The sequence below is a fragment of the Leucoraja erinacea genome, chromosome 10 (assembly GCF_028641065.1).
Source record: "Leucoraja erinacea ecotype New England chromosome 10, Leri_hhj_1, whole genome shotgun sequence".
NCBI lineage: Eukaryota > Metazoa > Chordata > Chondrichthyes > Rajiformes > Rajidae > Leucoraja > Leucoraja erinaceus.
The window spans coordinates 55,007,680-55,022,550 of NC_073386.1; the positions used below are offsets into that span (position 1 = coordinate 55,007,680).

The 14,871-nt window shown below is 42.5% G+C and overlaps 1 protein-coding gene across 3 annotated transcripts in view; it reads left to right on the plus strand.

Moving 5' to 3' along the window:
- dph5 (diphthamide biosynthesis 5) overlaps positions 1 to 14,871 on the plus strand; it is a 33,379-nt gene that overhangs the window by 2,552 nt on the left and 15,956 nt on the right. For all 3 annotated transcript variants that reach the window (XM_055642352.1, XM_055642353.1, XM_055642354.1), the window contains exons 2-3: positions 763 to 887; positions 4,726 to 4,834. In XM_055642352.1, coding sequence (XP_055498327.1) covers positions 763 to 887; positions 4,726 to 4,834 — 234 coding nt within the window. The remainder of the gene's footprint in view (positions 1 to 762; positions 888 to 4,725; positions 4,835 to 14,871) is intronic.

Sequence of the window (14,871 nt, forward strand, 5' to 3'; positions counted from 1 at the left end):
GCTCAGTTAAACTGACAAAACTGCGCCATAAAACCATAAAGGATCTTGGTTGGTACACAAAAATGCTGGAGAAACTCAGCTGGTGCAGCAGCATCTATCGAGCGAAGGAAATAGGCAACGTTTCGGGCCCAAACCCTTCTTCAGTCTGAAGAAGGGTTTCGGCCCGTAACGTTGCCTATTTCCTTCGCTCCATAGATGCTGCTGCACCCGCTGAGTTTCTCCAGCATTTTTGTGTACCTTCGATTTTCCAGCAACTGCAGTTCCTTCTTAAACGAGGATCTTGGTTTGTCTTCCCTGTTGTATACCAAGTAACTGGATGTGATGTTTTGATAAATTGTTTTTATGATCCCAGTGTTATGAGTTTAAAGAGAATAAAATTCAAGCAGCATTTCCAAACCTATTTGTCCTTCGGTTATGAATATATTCATTTTTTTTAAACTTCCTAATGTTGTTACTTTAAAAGTGCAGAAAAGATTGATTCAATTGTCAATAATCATCACTCTCCATTGCCAGAGCAGATTTTGGCATCTTGCCTCATCATCTCATTCTAACATGCGAGCTATATTTTACAGGTAACATTTAAAAATAATGATTTAGGACAGGTTGTGGCAAAATAATAGCCGTTATCAACTGGATGCAAATGAGTTATCAACAGTAAAAATCGATCAATATGAGCAACCTAAAAGCTAGACTAATATGCCTAAACACGGTCTGAATGGGTAAATCATAGCTAAATATATTTATGCTCCATTTCATTTATAGGAGGAGTTTTATGGTCGTGAACTAATTATTGCAGAAAGAGAGATGGTTGAACAAGAAGCTGATGAAATTTTAAGGGATGCTGCTGATAATGACGTTGCCTTTCTTGTAGTAGGAGATCCATTTGGGTAAGTAAGTTGTTAACTGTATATCAGGAATTCACCTAAACATAGGAAAACTTGGGACATGTTTCATCATTTTTATTTTAAAATTGTACTAATTTATCAGTAATTTCTCATTCCAGTGAAGTCCTGATCCATGCATTTGGGTGCAGTTCTGAATATTCATTCAATTAATTCTAGTTATACAACAACTAATAATAGAAAATACAAGGGAATAGGACAATTAAAGTAGTGTTCATTCCTTTTTCAGGAATTAATTGGTCTGTTGGTCAAACATTTCTATTCAGGAAGCATGCTCCAATTACATTTCAACATATTTAACTGAAATTATGTTCCTGACTACCCGACTATATTCCAATGTAATTATCTTACAAACTATCTTCTTACCTTCTCTTGTTTAACCATCTTCTCTGATAATCCAGCATGCTTGGGGCTTTGGTGCCAGTCTGTCAGATTTTCTAACCTATTGATGTTATTTCTGCTAACACTTCAACAACCTTTTAATTCAAAAACAACACAAAGTACTGGAGTAATTCAGTCTGAAGAAGAGTCGTGACCCGAAACGTCATCTATATCGATTCTGATGAAGGGTCCTGATCTGAAACGTCACCTACACATGTTCTCCACAGATGCGACTGGACCTACAGAGTTAATTCTATAGACAATAAACAATAGGTGCAGGAGTAGGCCATTCGGCCCTTCGAGCCAGCACCATCATTCACTGTGATCATGGCTGTTCATCCACAATCAATACCCCGTTCCTGCCTTCTTCCCATATCCCTTCACTCCGCTATCTTTAAGAGATCTATCTAACTCTCTCTTGATAGCCTCCAGAGAATTGGCCTTCAATGCCTTCCGAGGCAGAGAATTCCACAGATTCACACCTCTCTGTGTGAAAAAGTGTTTCCTCGTTCTAAATGGCTTACCCCTTATTCTTAAACTGTGGCCCCTGGTTCTGGACTCTCCCAACATCGGGAACATGTTTCCTGCCTCTAGCATGTCCAAACCCTTAATGATCTTATATGTTTCAATAAGATCCCATCTCATCCTTCTAAATTCCAGAGAAAACTAGCCCAGCTGCTCCATTCTATCAACATATGACAATCACGCCATCCCAGGAATTCAGCAGTTTTATGGGGGTTTTTTTAAACCAGCATCTGCAGCTCCTTGTTTATAGGTTTTTAATTCACCTTTTTTAGATACTATCCATTATTAGAATAAAATTTCCACTGATCCAGATGTTGAAAGGGAGTATGTAAAGTGACGCCCCAGTTAGAGGAAATGGAATATGCCCAATGGGAACCAGTGAGTGGACAGGGAGCACAGAATATGGAGTCCCACTGAGTGGCAACAGAGCACAGGAACTGGAGCTTCAGTAAGTGGAAATAGAGTACAGGATAGGACTCTGGTGAGTGGATAGGGAGCAGGGGAAACAGGGAGCGCAGGAACCAGGGCCCTGCTGAGGGATAAGGGAGCACAGTGCAGGTACACAACCTTTTATCCAAAAGCCTTGGGACCAGACACTTCTCGGATTTCTGAATTTTTCGGATTTCGGAATGGAAGATTTTTAGCGTAGATTAGGTAGGTAGGTAGATTTTAGGATTTGGAGCGCCGCGCAGCCAGGGGTAGAGTTGCTGGGGTCGGAGCTAGAATCGGCGCCGCCCGCGGCTGGACGCCCGCAGCCCCAGCTCCGCGAAGTTGGGAGTCGGCGGCCACACTGCTCCGGAGCTTACTGCACGGCGACCCGGTAAGGCATTGCCCGCTCCCCGCCTCTCGAACCAGGTAGGGGACTAAGAATTAAAGTTTTTTCCCCCACCCCCCCCCCCCCCCCCCCCCTTCACATAAAAGCCTCTCCAAACTAACTGACTAACATATAAGCAATGATTTACAGATGTTTAAGGAGGCAGCCGCTACAGTAGTACAGACCTGGGTTAACCGTGGGTCGTTTCGGGTCATGTTTGGCGCCAAACGCGAGCTTTGGTGTGCAGACAACATCCTGGAAAAAATGTCCGGTTTTCGGAGTTTTTCGGTTTCCGGAATTTCGGATAAAAGGTTGTGCACCTGTACTTGTTGCCTGGTGTGTCAAACTGAACCATTGATATTTCCAAATTGTTCCATGGTCGATTATCAGTTTTACTGATTTAGCAGTTAGTTATTTTTTAAATGGGTATTGTGTTAGATTTGTTTCCTGACATTCTTATAGTCATAACTGTAAATAAATTACTCTGATTTATTTTCTAAATCTGTCCTTCATAAAATTAACCTTTACTCTTTGGTCACTCAGCCTTGCACACCACAAAGCATTGTTTTAAGGGATTTACCACTCCCAAACCTGGAAGACATTCTTTATATTTCTATTCAGTATCTTTGTGGGAAATTGTATTCTCAGAACAGGAACACTAGACTATCAATTCATCTTATGTCTGCTGCTACAAGTCTGGTATTTACCTAATCTTCTCGTGCATCAGTTTAACACTTTTCGATAAAACATTAAAACCCTAATGCATTTATAAAAGCATTATGGTTGTAGGAAAGGACGTCAAGCTTTAAGCAGTAGATTAACAAGGGTGAATGAATGAAACTTCCTTTGTTACCTGAAGGGTCTTGACCCGAAATATCACCCATCCTTTCTCTCCAGAGATGCTGCTTGTGTTACTCCAGCAGTTTGTGTCTAAACCAGTCGGTTTAAACCAGCATCTGCAGTTCCTTCCTACACAAAGCAGTATGGTTTGTGTATGTGATCGGAAGAAAGCAATGTGAGTTGTACATCTGATGAGGAAAATTGTAACATTTTTGGTCGATGAAACTTGACTGTGTGTTTGAACTGTGTGTTATGGTCCTGTCCTACTTAGGCAATTTTTCAGGCAACTGCCGGCAAGTTGGTAACTGGAACTGTCAGAGTGGAACACACACACACACACGAAACGACAACATGTGGCGACCGCAGAGTCTCCTGCAGTCCCCTAAGTGGGACAGGCCCATTAGACTATTTTTGAATGACATAAATTTCAAAGTTTGAGATTGTTACTGGGACTGAGGTCATGGTTGTCAGGAATTTTGTGATGTTTTTGGTGATCATTGTATGAAATGGCTACCACTGTTTCTTGACAATATGATTTTTGTATTGAAACATTCGCCATTTTTTCCTTACTTATTGTTTTCTGCCAAATCATTTCATTTTGGTGATGCTTGCATGATGACTCTTGGAGGAGTTTCATTTAGCTCCTAAGTTTAAATAAAATAAACAAGAAATAATGAAAAGAGAACATAGAACATATAACATAGAAAATAGGTGCAGGAGGAGGCCATTCGGCCCTTCGAGCCAGCACCGCCATTCATTGTGATCATTGCTGATCGTCCCCTATCAATAACCCGTGCCTGCCTTCTCCCCATATCCCTTCACTCCACTAGCCCCTAGAACTCTATCTAACTTGAAGAGAAGAGTGCATGAATTTTGTCCACCCCTATAATCGGTTCCAGGAAGTTATGCATGATACTCCTTAATTTTCAAAGGCAATTATAGCAAAGCATTGAATATTTGCACTCTTCCTACCCAATTTTGAACACCAATACTGGATAATTAAAGGTTATGAGTGGGGTATTGTATTGTACATGTGGTGGAATATCTTAGATATTTTAGACATTATAGATTGTCTGTTTATATATGATTTCTAAGAAGATCAAATAAAGGATGGAAGATTATGATGAGTGGAAATAGTTCACTTAGATAGAAAGCTTTGTTAGATTTTTGCTAAAATTTGATTAGATCAGGAATGATATGTGGGATTTGTGGTCCTGTGTCAATTTGTGCATTTATTCCACTACGTTCTCTGTTCTCTTGCAGTGCAACAACACACAGTGATCTAGTTTTGCGAGCAGTAAAAGCAGGAATTCAGTATCGTGTTGTACACAATGCTTCAATATTAAATGCAGTCGGATGTTGCGGTCTACAGGTAAACCCTTCTTGCATGTGCTTTGTCGATTTGAAAAACTGCAGCCATCTGTTTCTATGGTTCATGTTCTGAATAAATCCACACAGATCAAACTTTTCATAATACTTATCTGCAAAAACAAAAATAATTCTGAAAAGCTAATTTTCCTTTACATAAGCAACAATTTTTCCTCATACTCTCCCCACCATCACAGAGCAAATAAAATTAGCATTTATTATCAATTTGTACTTGGACGATATACGTAACATAACATTTCTTGTTGTATGCAAGGTGTAAAATTATCTGTGTATTACAAATAAATGTCTAGATTATTATCAGAGGTGAAAACAATTAAAACTTGATTTCATTTGGAAGATAATATGCTGTGAATACCTTCTCTAACGTTGATTTATTTTTTCTTTGTGATACCTGCCCAAGATGTTTCCACGCTGTAAGATTCTTTGACTCTATGACTTTACTCATAAGTTATTACAGGTGCACAACCTTTTATCCGAAATTCCAAATAACGAAAAGCTCCGAATAGCGGACATTTTTTCGGTCCTTGAAGAAAGGTCCTTGAAGACGTTCACCGAGGGCGGCCCGCAGAGGTGACAGCGGAACCTTCGGACGGTCCTCGAAGAAAGGGGAACTAAATCCCCATTCATAAAAGAGAAGGTGAGGGTATATTGCGCGGGAGGTTAATAATTGACAATCTGTATCGTGAGTCTACCGTGGGAACGTTTTAACTCAGCGGGCAGGCAGCAGCAGATTATCGCTCCCTTCAGTTTCACCCCACCTACATCCCTCTGCTTCCCGGCCATGTGTGTGACCCCTTCCCACCCCTCTCCAGCTCCCCGCCCATTGCACCGGCGCGGGGGCTTTGCACTGTCTTCACGTCGGTGATGCCAGCAGGTCAGTGCCAGTCACCGGAGATGTCAGGACCAACGGGACACCGACCCCCAGGCCCACTGCAAGCACGGAGATCCCAGAGACCCACAGCCAGCAGCAGCCCAGTCCCATTCCAACTCCATTCCAACTCCAGAGGTAAACAGCAAACTGGCCGGAGACGTCAGGACCACCAGAAGCCGCTCCCCGATGGGCCGCTACGGCGACAAGTGGCAGTTCGCCCACAGCCCGAGCTGCGTCCCCTCATCGGGACACCGACCCCCAGGCCCACTACAAGCACGGAGATCCCAGATCAGCAACTCCAGCCCAGCCCCGCTCCAACTCCAGAGGAACACGCTCCCCGTAGGGCAGAAGCTGATGGTGTGCAAGGTACGTCTTGTTCTTGGGGTGGCGCAGCTCGGGCTGCGGGCGAACTGCCACTTGTCACCGTAGCGCCCCATTGGGGAGCGGATTCCTCTGGAGTTGGAGGGGGAGGGGGGTATTGTGCTGTTTGATCGCCCCCTGCTATCCCAGGGACAGTGAGACACAGCGGCCTTTGAGAATGGTGGGCAATCACTTCCAAAATTCTGCCCACACAGTCAGTACACCTCTCCTACACTTGTCTCCCGCACTAAGATCATCTCGCAGAGAATGATCCCAGCCTAACCCTCCCTATTCTCTCCTATTCTGCGAGAAAAAACTACATTGAAGACTCAAACTCGCGATCGAGTAACTGCCGGGATCGAGGCGCAAACTCGCGATCTTGCGGATATGAGCCGAGCACTCTACCACTGAGCCAGCCGTTAAAATCTACGCTAAAAATCTTCCATTCCGAAAGCCGAAAAATTCCGAATTACGAAAAGTGTCTGGTCCCAAGGCTTTCGGATAAAAGGTTGTGCACCTGTATGTTTTCAAGTGCAGCATAATTTCAGGTACTTGTGATAAGTAAATAATTTTCCTCACCGTACTCACTTAAATGCAATTCTCCCTGTGTTCGCTGCAGCAGCATCATTACAGCCCACCCCTGCAAACACTCCCCTCCAACGCTAAATCTTCTACATATTAGCTTTGGTTGCTTTAATAATAAGTAAGTGTTGGCTCTTTAAAAAAAATAAAGACAGCAGGTGAATTTGTGTACCACCTTTTAAGACTTCTAGATATCACAATATACTTTTGAAGGGTGGTCACCATTGAAGTGTGTAAACGTAGCATTAATTTACAAGTGGCAAGATCCCACAGAGATTAATCTAGGAATTAGAATCTTAAAAATGGAAGCTTGGTTGGCTGGTTGTCTTCCCACACGGGAAGATGTTTTTTGGGGCTGAGTTGTGCATCAAAACAAACTCTCCACAGGCTGGACTGGCACTTTGTAAGTAGATGTACCAAGGTTTGGTATTTTATGTAGAGCCTGGTTACCCAAACCATGTTAACTGGAAACCTAACTATGTAGGTGATTCGAGTTGGGTCAGCTGTCAAAACAATTAGAAGTCCTCAATCTTATGGTTTTGCGCCAGAGATAGACACAAAATGCTGGAGTAACCCAGCAGGTCAGGCAGCAGCTCTGGAGAAAATGCATAGGTGAAGTTTCAGGTTGGAACTCTTCTTCAGACTGATTGCAGGGGGGGGGGGGGGTGGATGGGGGGGGGGGGATGGGGGGGGGGAGGTGGGGGGGGGAGGGGAGGGGGGGGGGGGGGGGGGGGAGTGGTAGGGGATGGGGGGGGGGAGGGGGCAGGAAAAAACACTGGACGCGAGAAGGGGCAAGACAAATGATATGTGGCACCTATCCATTTTCTCCAGAGATGCTGCCTGACCCAATGGGTTACTCCAGCATTTTGAGTCTCTGTTTGGTACAAACCAACATATACAGTTTCTTGTTATTAGGTTTTATACCTGTGCAGATTTCTGAGTACTGAATCGCAAAGTGATGACGAGTTTTGCATTATAAGTACATGAAATCAAATATTAGCTCAAATATTTACATCCTTTGTCAGTTCTTTATTGCAGTATATTTTTGTAGTTCATTTTGACGGGTAATCCTTTAAAATTAATTTTTGGTAATACGACAGCAATCACGCAAAGAAAGAAACGTTTGTTCTGCTTTCATGGTGAATATCATGAGTTGTGTTGTCTGTGTGAGGTTCCTGTCCTTCAATTCTGTTTATCTTTTCTACATTTATAAAATACAGCTGCTACACATCCATACATTATAAACAGCTGTGGCCCCTTTGTGGTCACTGGTATTATTAGTCATTTAGTTTGACGTGATTTGTGCACTGTTTCATGTGTTGGCAAATAGTACAGCATCATACACCATTCTGCTTCACCTCATGGTTGAATAAATTTAGATTTTTTAACCAATATATTAATGTACATTTGACCGTCACTCATAGATTTAAGATGCAGTCTTTGCTTAAAAGAGTTTGGTTTTCTATCACAATTTACTGTGTGGGTATAAATCTCAGCATGATGGTTACCCATTGTGAAAAGTACTTTTGATATTTAACACCTGCCGATATAATAATGGGTTCTAGTGCTATGTACAAGTTGCTAAGTTCAATATGTAAGTAAATCATTTAACTGGAAAGAAGGATTTTAAGAGGAAAATTAACTAAAACAATTGATAGTTATCTGCTAAAACTCCGGGTATTAGATGATTGTGAATATATTAGTTTTATGTATGGTTTTGTAGAAAATTTGAAGAATAAAATATTAATTTTCTTCTCAACATTGACCCCGATAATTATAGTTTATATTCGCAAAATTAAATAATACTTTTTTAAAAAGTAGGACACTTTTTACAACTTTTTAATTTGATATGCACCATTTAATATGCTTTACAATCACAATTATTAGAGCATTATGAATAACCATATTTGTGGCAATACAGTTTACAACAAATAAATTGTTTAATCTCTTGCACTCTTTTAAGTTCTCAATGTACTTTAATCCTTTCAAAGTGTAAAGACCAAATAACTCTCCTAATTCTATAACAAGGGGTAGAAAATATTTAAATATCTGAAGTACACAGCTTTAGAAATTGGTTGCACCTCTTGGACACCAATTGGCATCCAGTTTGGATGAAAGTGCTTTACGTCTTGGATAAAAGGTTCATCTGATGAAATTGGACATGATTGGCCTATACTTGAAAATAGACGCAAAAAACTGGTGTAGGAAAATTTAGTTGTGAAGAAGTGGCAGGAAAGTGAAGTTAGATTAATCATGATCTCATGGATGACAGAGTAATTTAAGTAGTCGTGTTACCTACTGCTCTTCCCAATTCTAATGTTGAAACATACATTATGGTGTGCACAGAAATATTTTATGTCAGAAATGCAGCTCCTTCTGGCGTAGTAGAAGAGATTGACCTTCGATTCAAACCATCGAATAGTTTGTGCAGTCCATTTTGCATCCACTTGTGCTTGGAAATCTTGACATTTTTTGTCCAGTTTCTTTGAAATTCAGGTTGAATTCAGATTTGTTTATTGTCATATAGGCCCAGGTCTAATGAAGTTCCTTGTTTGCATAAATCTCATAGTAATGATATACAATAAGACATCCAAAACAGGAGAATGGTGCAAGGATTGTAATGCAATGTGGTGTAAAAAATAATATGATTACAGGGCATCTCCTCTGGGAATAGGGTGTGAAAGAGGTGCACGGTTCAAGAATCAGTGGGCAAGACGTTTCTCTTACATCGACACATCCAAACATTCAAGCTACCGTATCTTCTTCCAGAGGATAGAAGAGAGAAAAGAGAATAGCTAGTGCTTGGCATCCTAGACGATGCTACTAGTCTTCCTGAATCAAAACACACCATGATGATGGATGGGATGGAAGGATGTGTCAGGCCTGTGGTGGACTAGACTGTGTTCACCACTCTATGCACATTAGTTTAGCCATATCAGACTGAGAGCATCACGTTAAAATACTTTCTATCATAAATCTGTAGATGTTCTAGAAAATCCTCGAGGGCATTCCGAATCTTCCCAGAAGCCAAAGAGAGTTAATGTGCTGATATGCTTTTTTGATCAGTGCAACAATATAAAGTGTCTAGGTTAGCTTGCTAGTATTATGGATACCAAGGAACCTGAAGCTATCAACCATTTCTGTAGCAAATCCCTTGATGAGGGTGGGTTGTGTTCACCACCCCGCTCATTGGGTCAAGAACTAACTCTTTTGTCTTGCTAACATTAAGGGTTCTCCAACTTTTTCCTCATCTCCATCTCATCATAGTTGTTGATCCAGCCAACAAGAATGGGCAAACTTTAAGAACATGTTGTGTTGTACTTGGCCACACAGTCATGGGTAGACAAAAATGAGTAAAGCAGAGGACAGGGCACAAAACCCCAAAGAGCAACAATGTTGAGGGTGGGAGTGGCGAAATGTTCTGACCGATTTAACTGACTGCGCTTCGTCAATCATGAAACACAGAAGCCAGTTACAAATGGAGGCCCCAAGGCCAAGATCCAGGAGTTGTATTTCAATATGTGTTTCAAATATATTGTTTAAGAAGGAACTGCAGATGCTGGAAAATCAAAGGTACACAAAAATGCTGGAGAAACTCAACGGGTGCGGCAGCATCTATGGAGCGAAGGAAATAGGCAACATTTCAGTGGGGGGGGAGGAACATTTGCATTTTTCAGCTTGAAATTGTGCAATATGGTGCATACTGTAGCGAGTCCTTTTAACTTACACTTGACTGCAATATATATGCTTTAAATTGGATTGGAGCGTTTTTGAAAGGGATCACTGGCCTTGGGGGTAGTGGAGCAACTGAGTGGGGAGAGGGTGTGGAAGAAAAGTGTCCCCCCCTCCCAGAAATTTGAAATTTGATGTATTATAATCATGTTTTAGTGCACTGTAGAAGTATGATTTCATTGTTTTTTGTATGAAGTATTTTTAAGAGGTAACTTTTTAAGGGACCATCTCAACATTTAAGAAAAAGTTAGATTGATACATGGATGGACAGGTATGGACCAAAAGCAGGTAGCTTAGCTGGGACATGTTGGCGGATGTGGGCAAGATGCGCCGGAGGGCCTGTTTTCACGCTGTATCACTCTATGACTACATTATACCTCCACCATGCATGAATGCTTCAAAATTAAGTGATCGAGTTTTATTGCCATATACTCAAGCATAGAAACATAGAAAATAGGTGCAGGAATAGGCCATCGGCCCTTCAAGCCAGCACTGCCATTCAATATGATCATGGCTATTCATCTAAAATCAGTACCTCTTTCCTGTTTTTTCCCCATATCCCTTGATGTCGTTAGCCCCAACTAAATGTAACTCTCTCTTGAAAACATCCAGTGAATTGGCCTGCACTGCATTCTGTGGCAGAGAATTCCACAGATTCACAACTCCCTGCGCGAAGAAAGTTTGTTCTCATCTCGGCCCTAACTGGCCCCCTCATTATTCTTAAACTGTGACCCATGGTTCTGAACGCCCCCAACATCTTGAACATTTTTCCTGCAGTTACAGTAAGTGAAAATCTAGCAGGCAAGCAGGATGCTTTCACCAACCACCCCCATTTGAAGTCCACTATCTTCCACCGTTCCTACCCAGTGCTTGGTACTTACTTCCAGCAGCCACTGGTTGTCCTCCAGGATGCACCGAGCCGAAGCCTGATCCATGCCGGTCACCTGGGCGAATTCGGCACAGAGACTCTCTCTCTCTCTCTCTCTCCCCCCTCTCTTCCTCTCTCCTCTCCTCTCCTCTCGCTCTCTCTCCTCTCTCTCTCTCCCTCTCTCTCTCTCTCTCCTCCTCTCTCCCCCCCTCTCTCTCTCTCTCTCTCTCTCTCTCTCTCTCTCTCTCTCTCTCTCCCTCTCTCTCTCCCTCTCTCTATCTCTCTCCCTCTCCCTTTCTCTCTGTCTCATCTCTCTCTCTATCTCTATCTATCCTCTCTTCTCTCTCCACCTCTCTCTCTCTCCCCTTCTCTCTCTCCCTCTCTCTCTCTTTCTCCCTCCCTCTCTCTCAATCTCTCTGTCTGCCTCTTAGTCTCTGTCACTCTCTGTCTCTCAATGGCTCTGTCTCTGTCTCTCCCTCCCTCAGTATCTCCCTCTCACTCCCTGTCTCTCTCTCTCCCTTTCTGCCTCTCTCATCTCTCTCTCTCTCTTCCTCTCATCCTTGCTCTCTCTCCCCTCTCTCTTTCTCCTCTGTCTCTCTCTCCTCTTTCTCTTTGCCCCCTATCTCTCTCTTTCCCCCGTTTTCTCTCTTTCCCCCTCTCTCCCTCTTCCTCTCTCTCCCTCTTCCCCCTCTCTCTCCCCCTCTCTATTTTACCATCCTCTCTCTTCCCCCTCTCTCCCCCTTTTCTCCAACCCCCTCCACCCTCTCCACCCTCTCTCTCTCTTCCCACTCCCCTCTCTCCCCCCCTCTCCCCCTCCCTCCCCCTCCCCCCCCCTCTCCCCTACCTCTCTCTCCCCTCTCTCCCCCCCCCCTCTTCTCTCTCTCTCCATTCACTCCCCATCTGTCTCTCCCTCTCTCTCTCTCCCCTCTCTCTCTCTCTCCCCTTCCCCCTCTCTCTCTCTCTCTCTCCACCTCCATTTGAGAGTGTCCCTTCGGCACAGAGACTCTCGCGGCAACGGCAGCGGCGCAACGCCTCTGATGCCCCCGACGGACTGGGACTTGCACTGTCCGGAATGCTCCATAGCCAGAGCTGCAGCGAGCGACACGCCAGCCACGCAAACACATCGCCAGTCCCCGCTCCCCGCATCTGTTCCCGCCGCTGGTTCTGCTCCCATCCCTCCATCAGCCCCGGCTCTCCAACACCCGCGGACCATGCAGTTTATCCGAGTTTTGAAATTTTCGTAGATCACAGAATTTCTCACCACAGAGCGTGAGAAATTTCTGATCAGCGTGAGGGCGTGAGAGTTTGCTTGAGGGCGTGATTCTCACGCTCAAAACGTGAGAGTTGGCAGCCCTGGATGTGGCCCTTGTGGCTAAAGGGATCAGGGGCTATGGAGAGAAGGCAGGTATGGGATATTGATTTGGATAATCAGCCATGATCATATTGAATGGCGGTGCTGGCTCGAAGGGCCAAATGGCCTACTCCTGCACCTATTTTCTATGTTTCTAACAGGATGGGTCTCAACATGAAACGTTCCCAAATCCTTTTCTGCCTGACCCGCTGCCTGACCCGCTGAGTTACTCCATCATTTTGTGGCTATCTTCGGTGTAAACCAGCATCTGTAGTTTCTTCTTATACATGATTAGGCTAATTGGGTAAAATAAATGATCCTTCATGCAACTGTATAATAGAAGGATCAAAAGACATTTTGTGACAGAATAGGTTGCATGGCTGCAGGGAAAATAAAAGGAGGAGCGGGACTGATGGGTTTTCTTTGCAGGGACCATCATGGACCTGATGAATGAATGGCCTCCTGAGTTGTAATATGCAGTTAGCTAAAGTAAAATATGGAAAATAAAGAAATACTGGTAGTGTACCACAACTCCAAGTATCGCATTATGTTATGTACTTCAGGTTCTAAATAATGTGACTGGCATAAAAACCCATCAAAGCCCATTGGAAAGGAAATGCATTTTCTTTCAGTGATGAATCTGGCATTACAAGAAACCATCATAACAGGAAACACCTTTGTTGGTTTTTCATCAGTCTGGTTTCTTTGTAATTAGGGCCTTCGTCAGCTGATGTAAATTGGGATGTGGAAGAGGATTCTTGGTCATATCTGTCTGAATTGTAATTTTATTCTCAGGGAAAATAATGATTTTTTTGCTATGGTAGTTTTTTGTGCATTTAAATTACAACTGTGTGATACTTTCATTTCCATAATTTGCAATATGGTGTCCTTAATGTTGAAAGTAAGCTTTCGCTTAGTGCAGTTTTTTCCGCATTATGAACTTCTACTAAAAGCAGTGTGAAAGTAGCCCAGTTATTTCATTGATATTGGTTGAGAATTAAAGATGCGCACTGTGACACTCTGGTCCTTGATTTTTGCAAAGCATCGTTAAGTGTTTAGTATAGAGGTTTATGTGTTAAGACCTGGTAATCTGTTTATTTTTAATGTTTCCTTTCAGTCAAAATTACAGGTCAATTATATATTAAAAGATATAGGGCTGCTTCCTGCACCTGAAGATTCAAAGTAAATCAGCCTACCAGGAGAAGAAGAAGTGAATATTACATTATCGAAGAGCAAATTTAATATTGGCATTAAAAAAAGTTATTTTGCCTTAACAAATAATAAATGTTTGCAATATGTTATCAGGCACAGTATTAGAAGCAAACTGAATCACATCTGGAAACTCATTAAATATAATTTCTATTAAAATTTGTGGAAATTATTGTTAGTAGTCATTAGTATTTAAAGTATGAGAAAGAACTGCAGGTGCTGGAATAATCGAAGGTAGACAAAAATGATGGAGAAACTCAGCAGGTCAGGCAGCATCTATGGAGTGAAGGAATAGGCGGTAGTTTACACCCCAATGGTATGAACATTGACTTCGCCAATTTCAAGAAGTCCTTGCATTCTCCCACCTTCCCCTCCACTTCCCAGCTCTTCCACAGCCCACTGTCCCCTCCCTCTCCTTTCTTCTTCCCACCCCCACCCCCACATCAGTCTGAAGAAGGATCTCTACCCGAAACGTCACCTATTCCTTCGGTCCATAGATGCGGCCTCACCTGCTGAGTTTCTCCAGCATTTTTGTCTGCCTTTTAGTATTTAAAGTATAGTTCATTTAAAAATTATTTCAAACTTAAAAATTAGTTTTAGCGAATTCTAGCAGTAAGATGAGCTTAATAGAACACAATGGTATTTCCCAATATCCTGAATATTCTGTCCCACATGCTGTCCTTTTTTTAGAAATCCCAACAACCACAGTGCCCTCCATAATGTTTGGGACAAAGACCCATCATTTATTTATTTGCCTCTATACTCCACAATTTGAGATTTGTTATAGAAAAAATCACATGTGGTTAAAGTGCACATTGTCAGATTTTATTAAAGGCCATTTTTATACATTTTGGTTTCACCATGTAGAAATCACAGCTTTTATACAAAGTCCACCCATTGCAGGGCACCATCATGTTTGGGACACATGGCTTCACAGGCGTTTGTAATTGCTCAGGTGTGTTTAATTGCCTCTTTAATGCAGGTATAAGAGAGCTCTCAGCACCTAGACTTTCCTCCAGTCTTTCCATCACCTTTGGAAACTTTTAT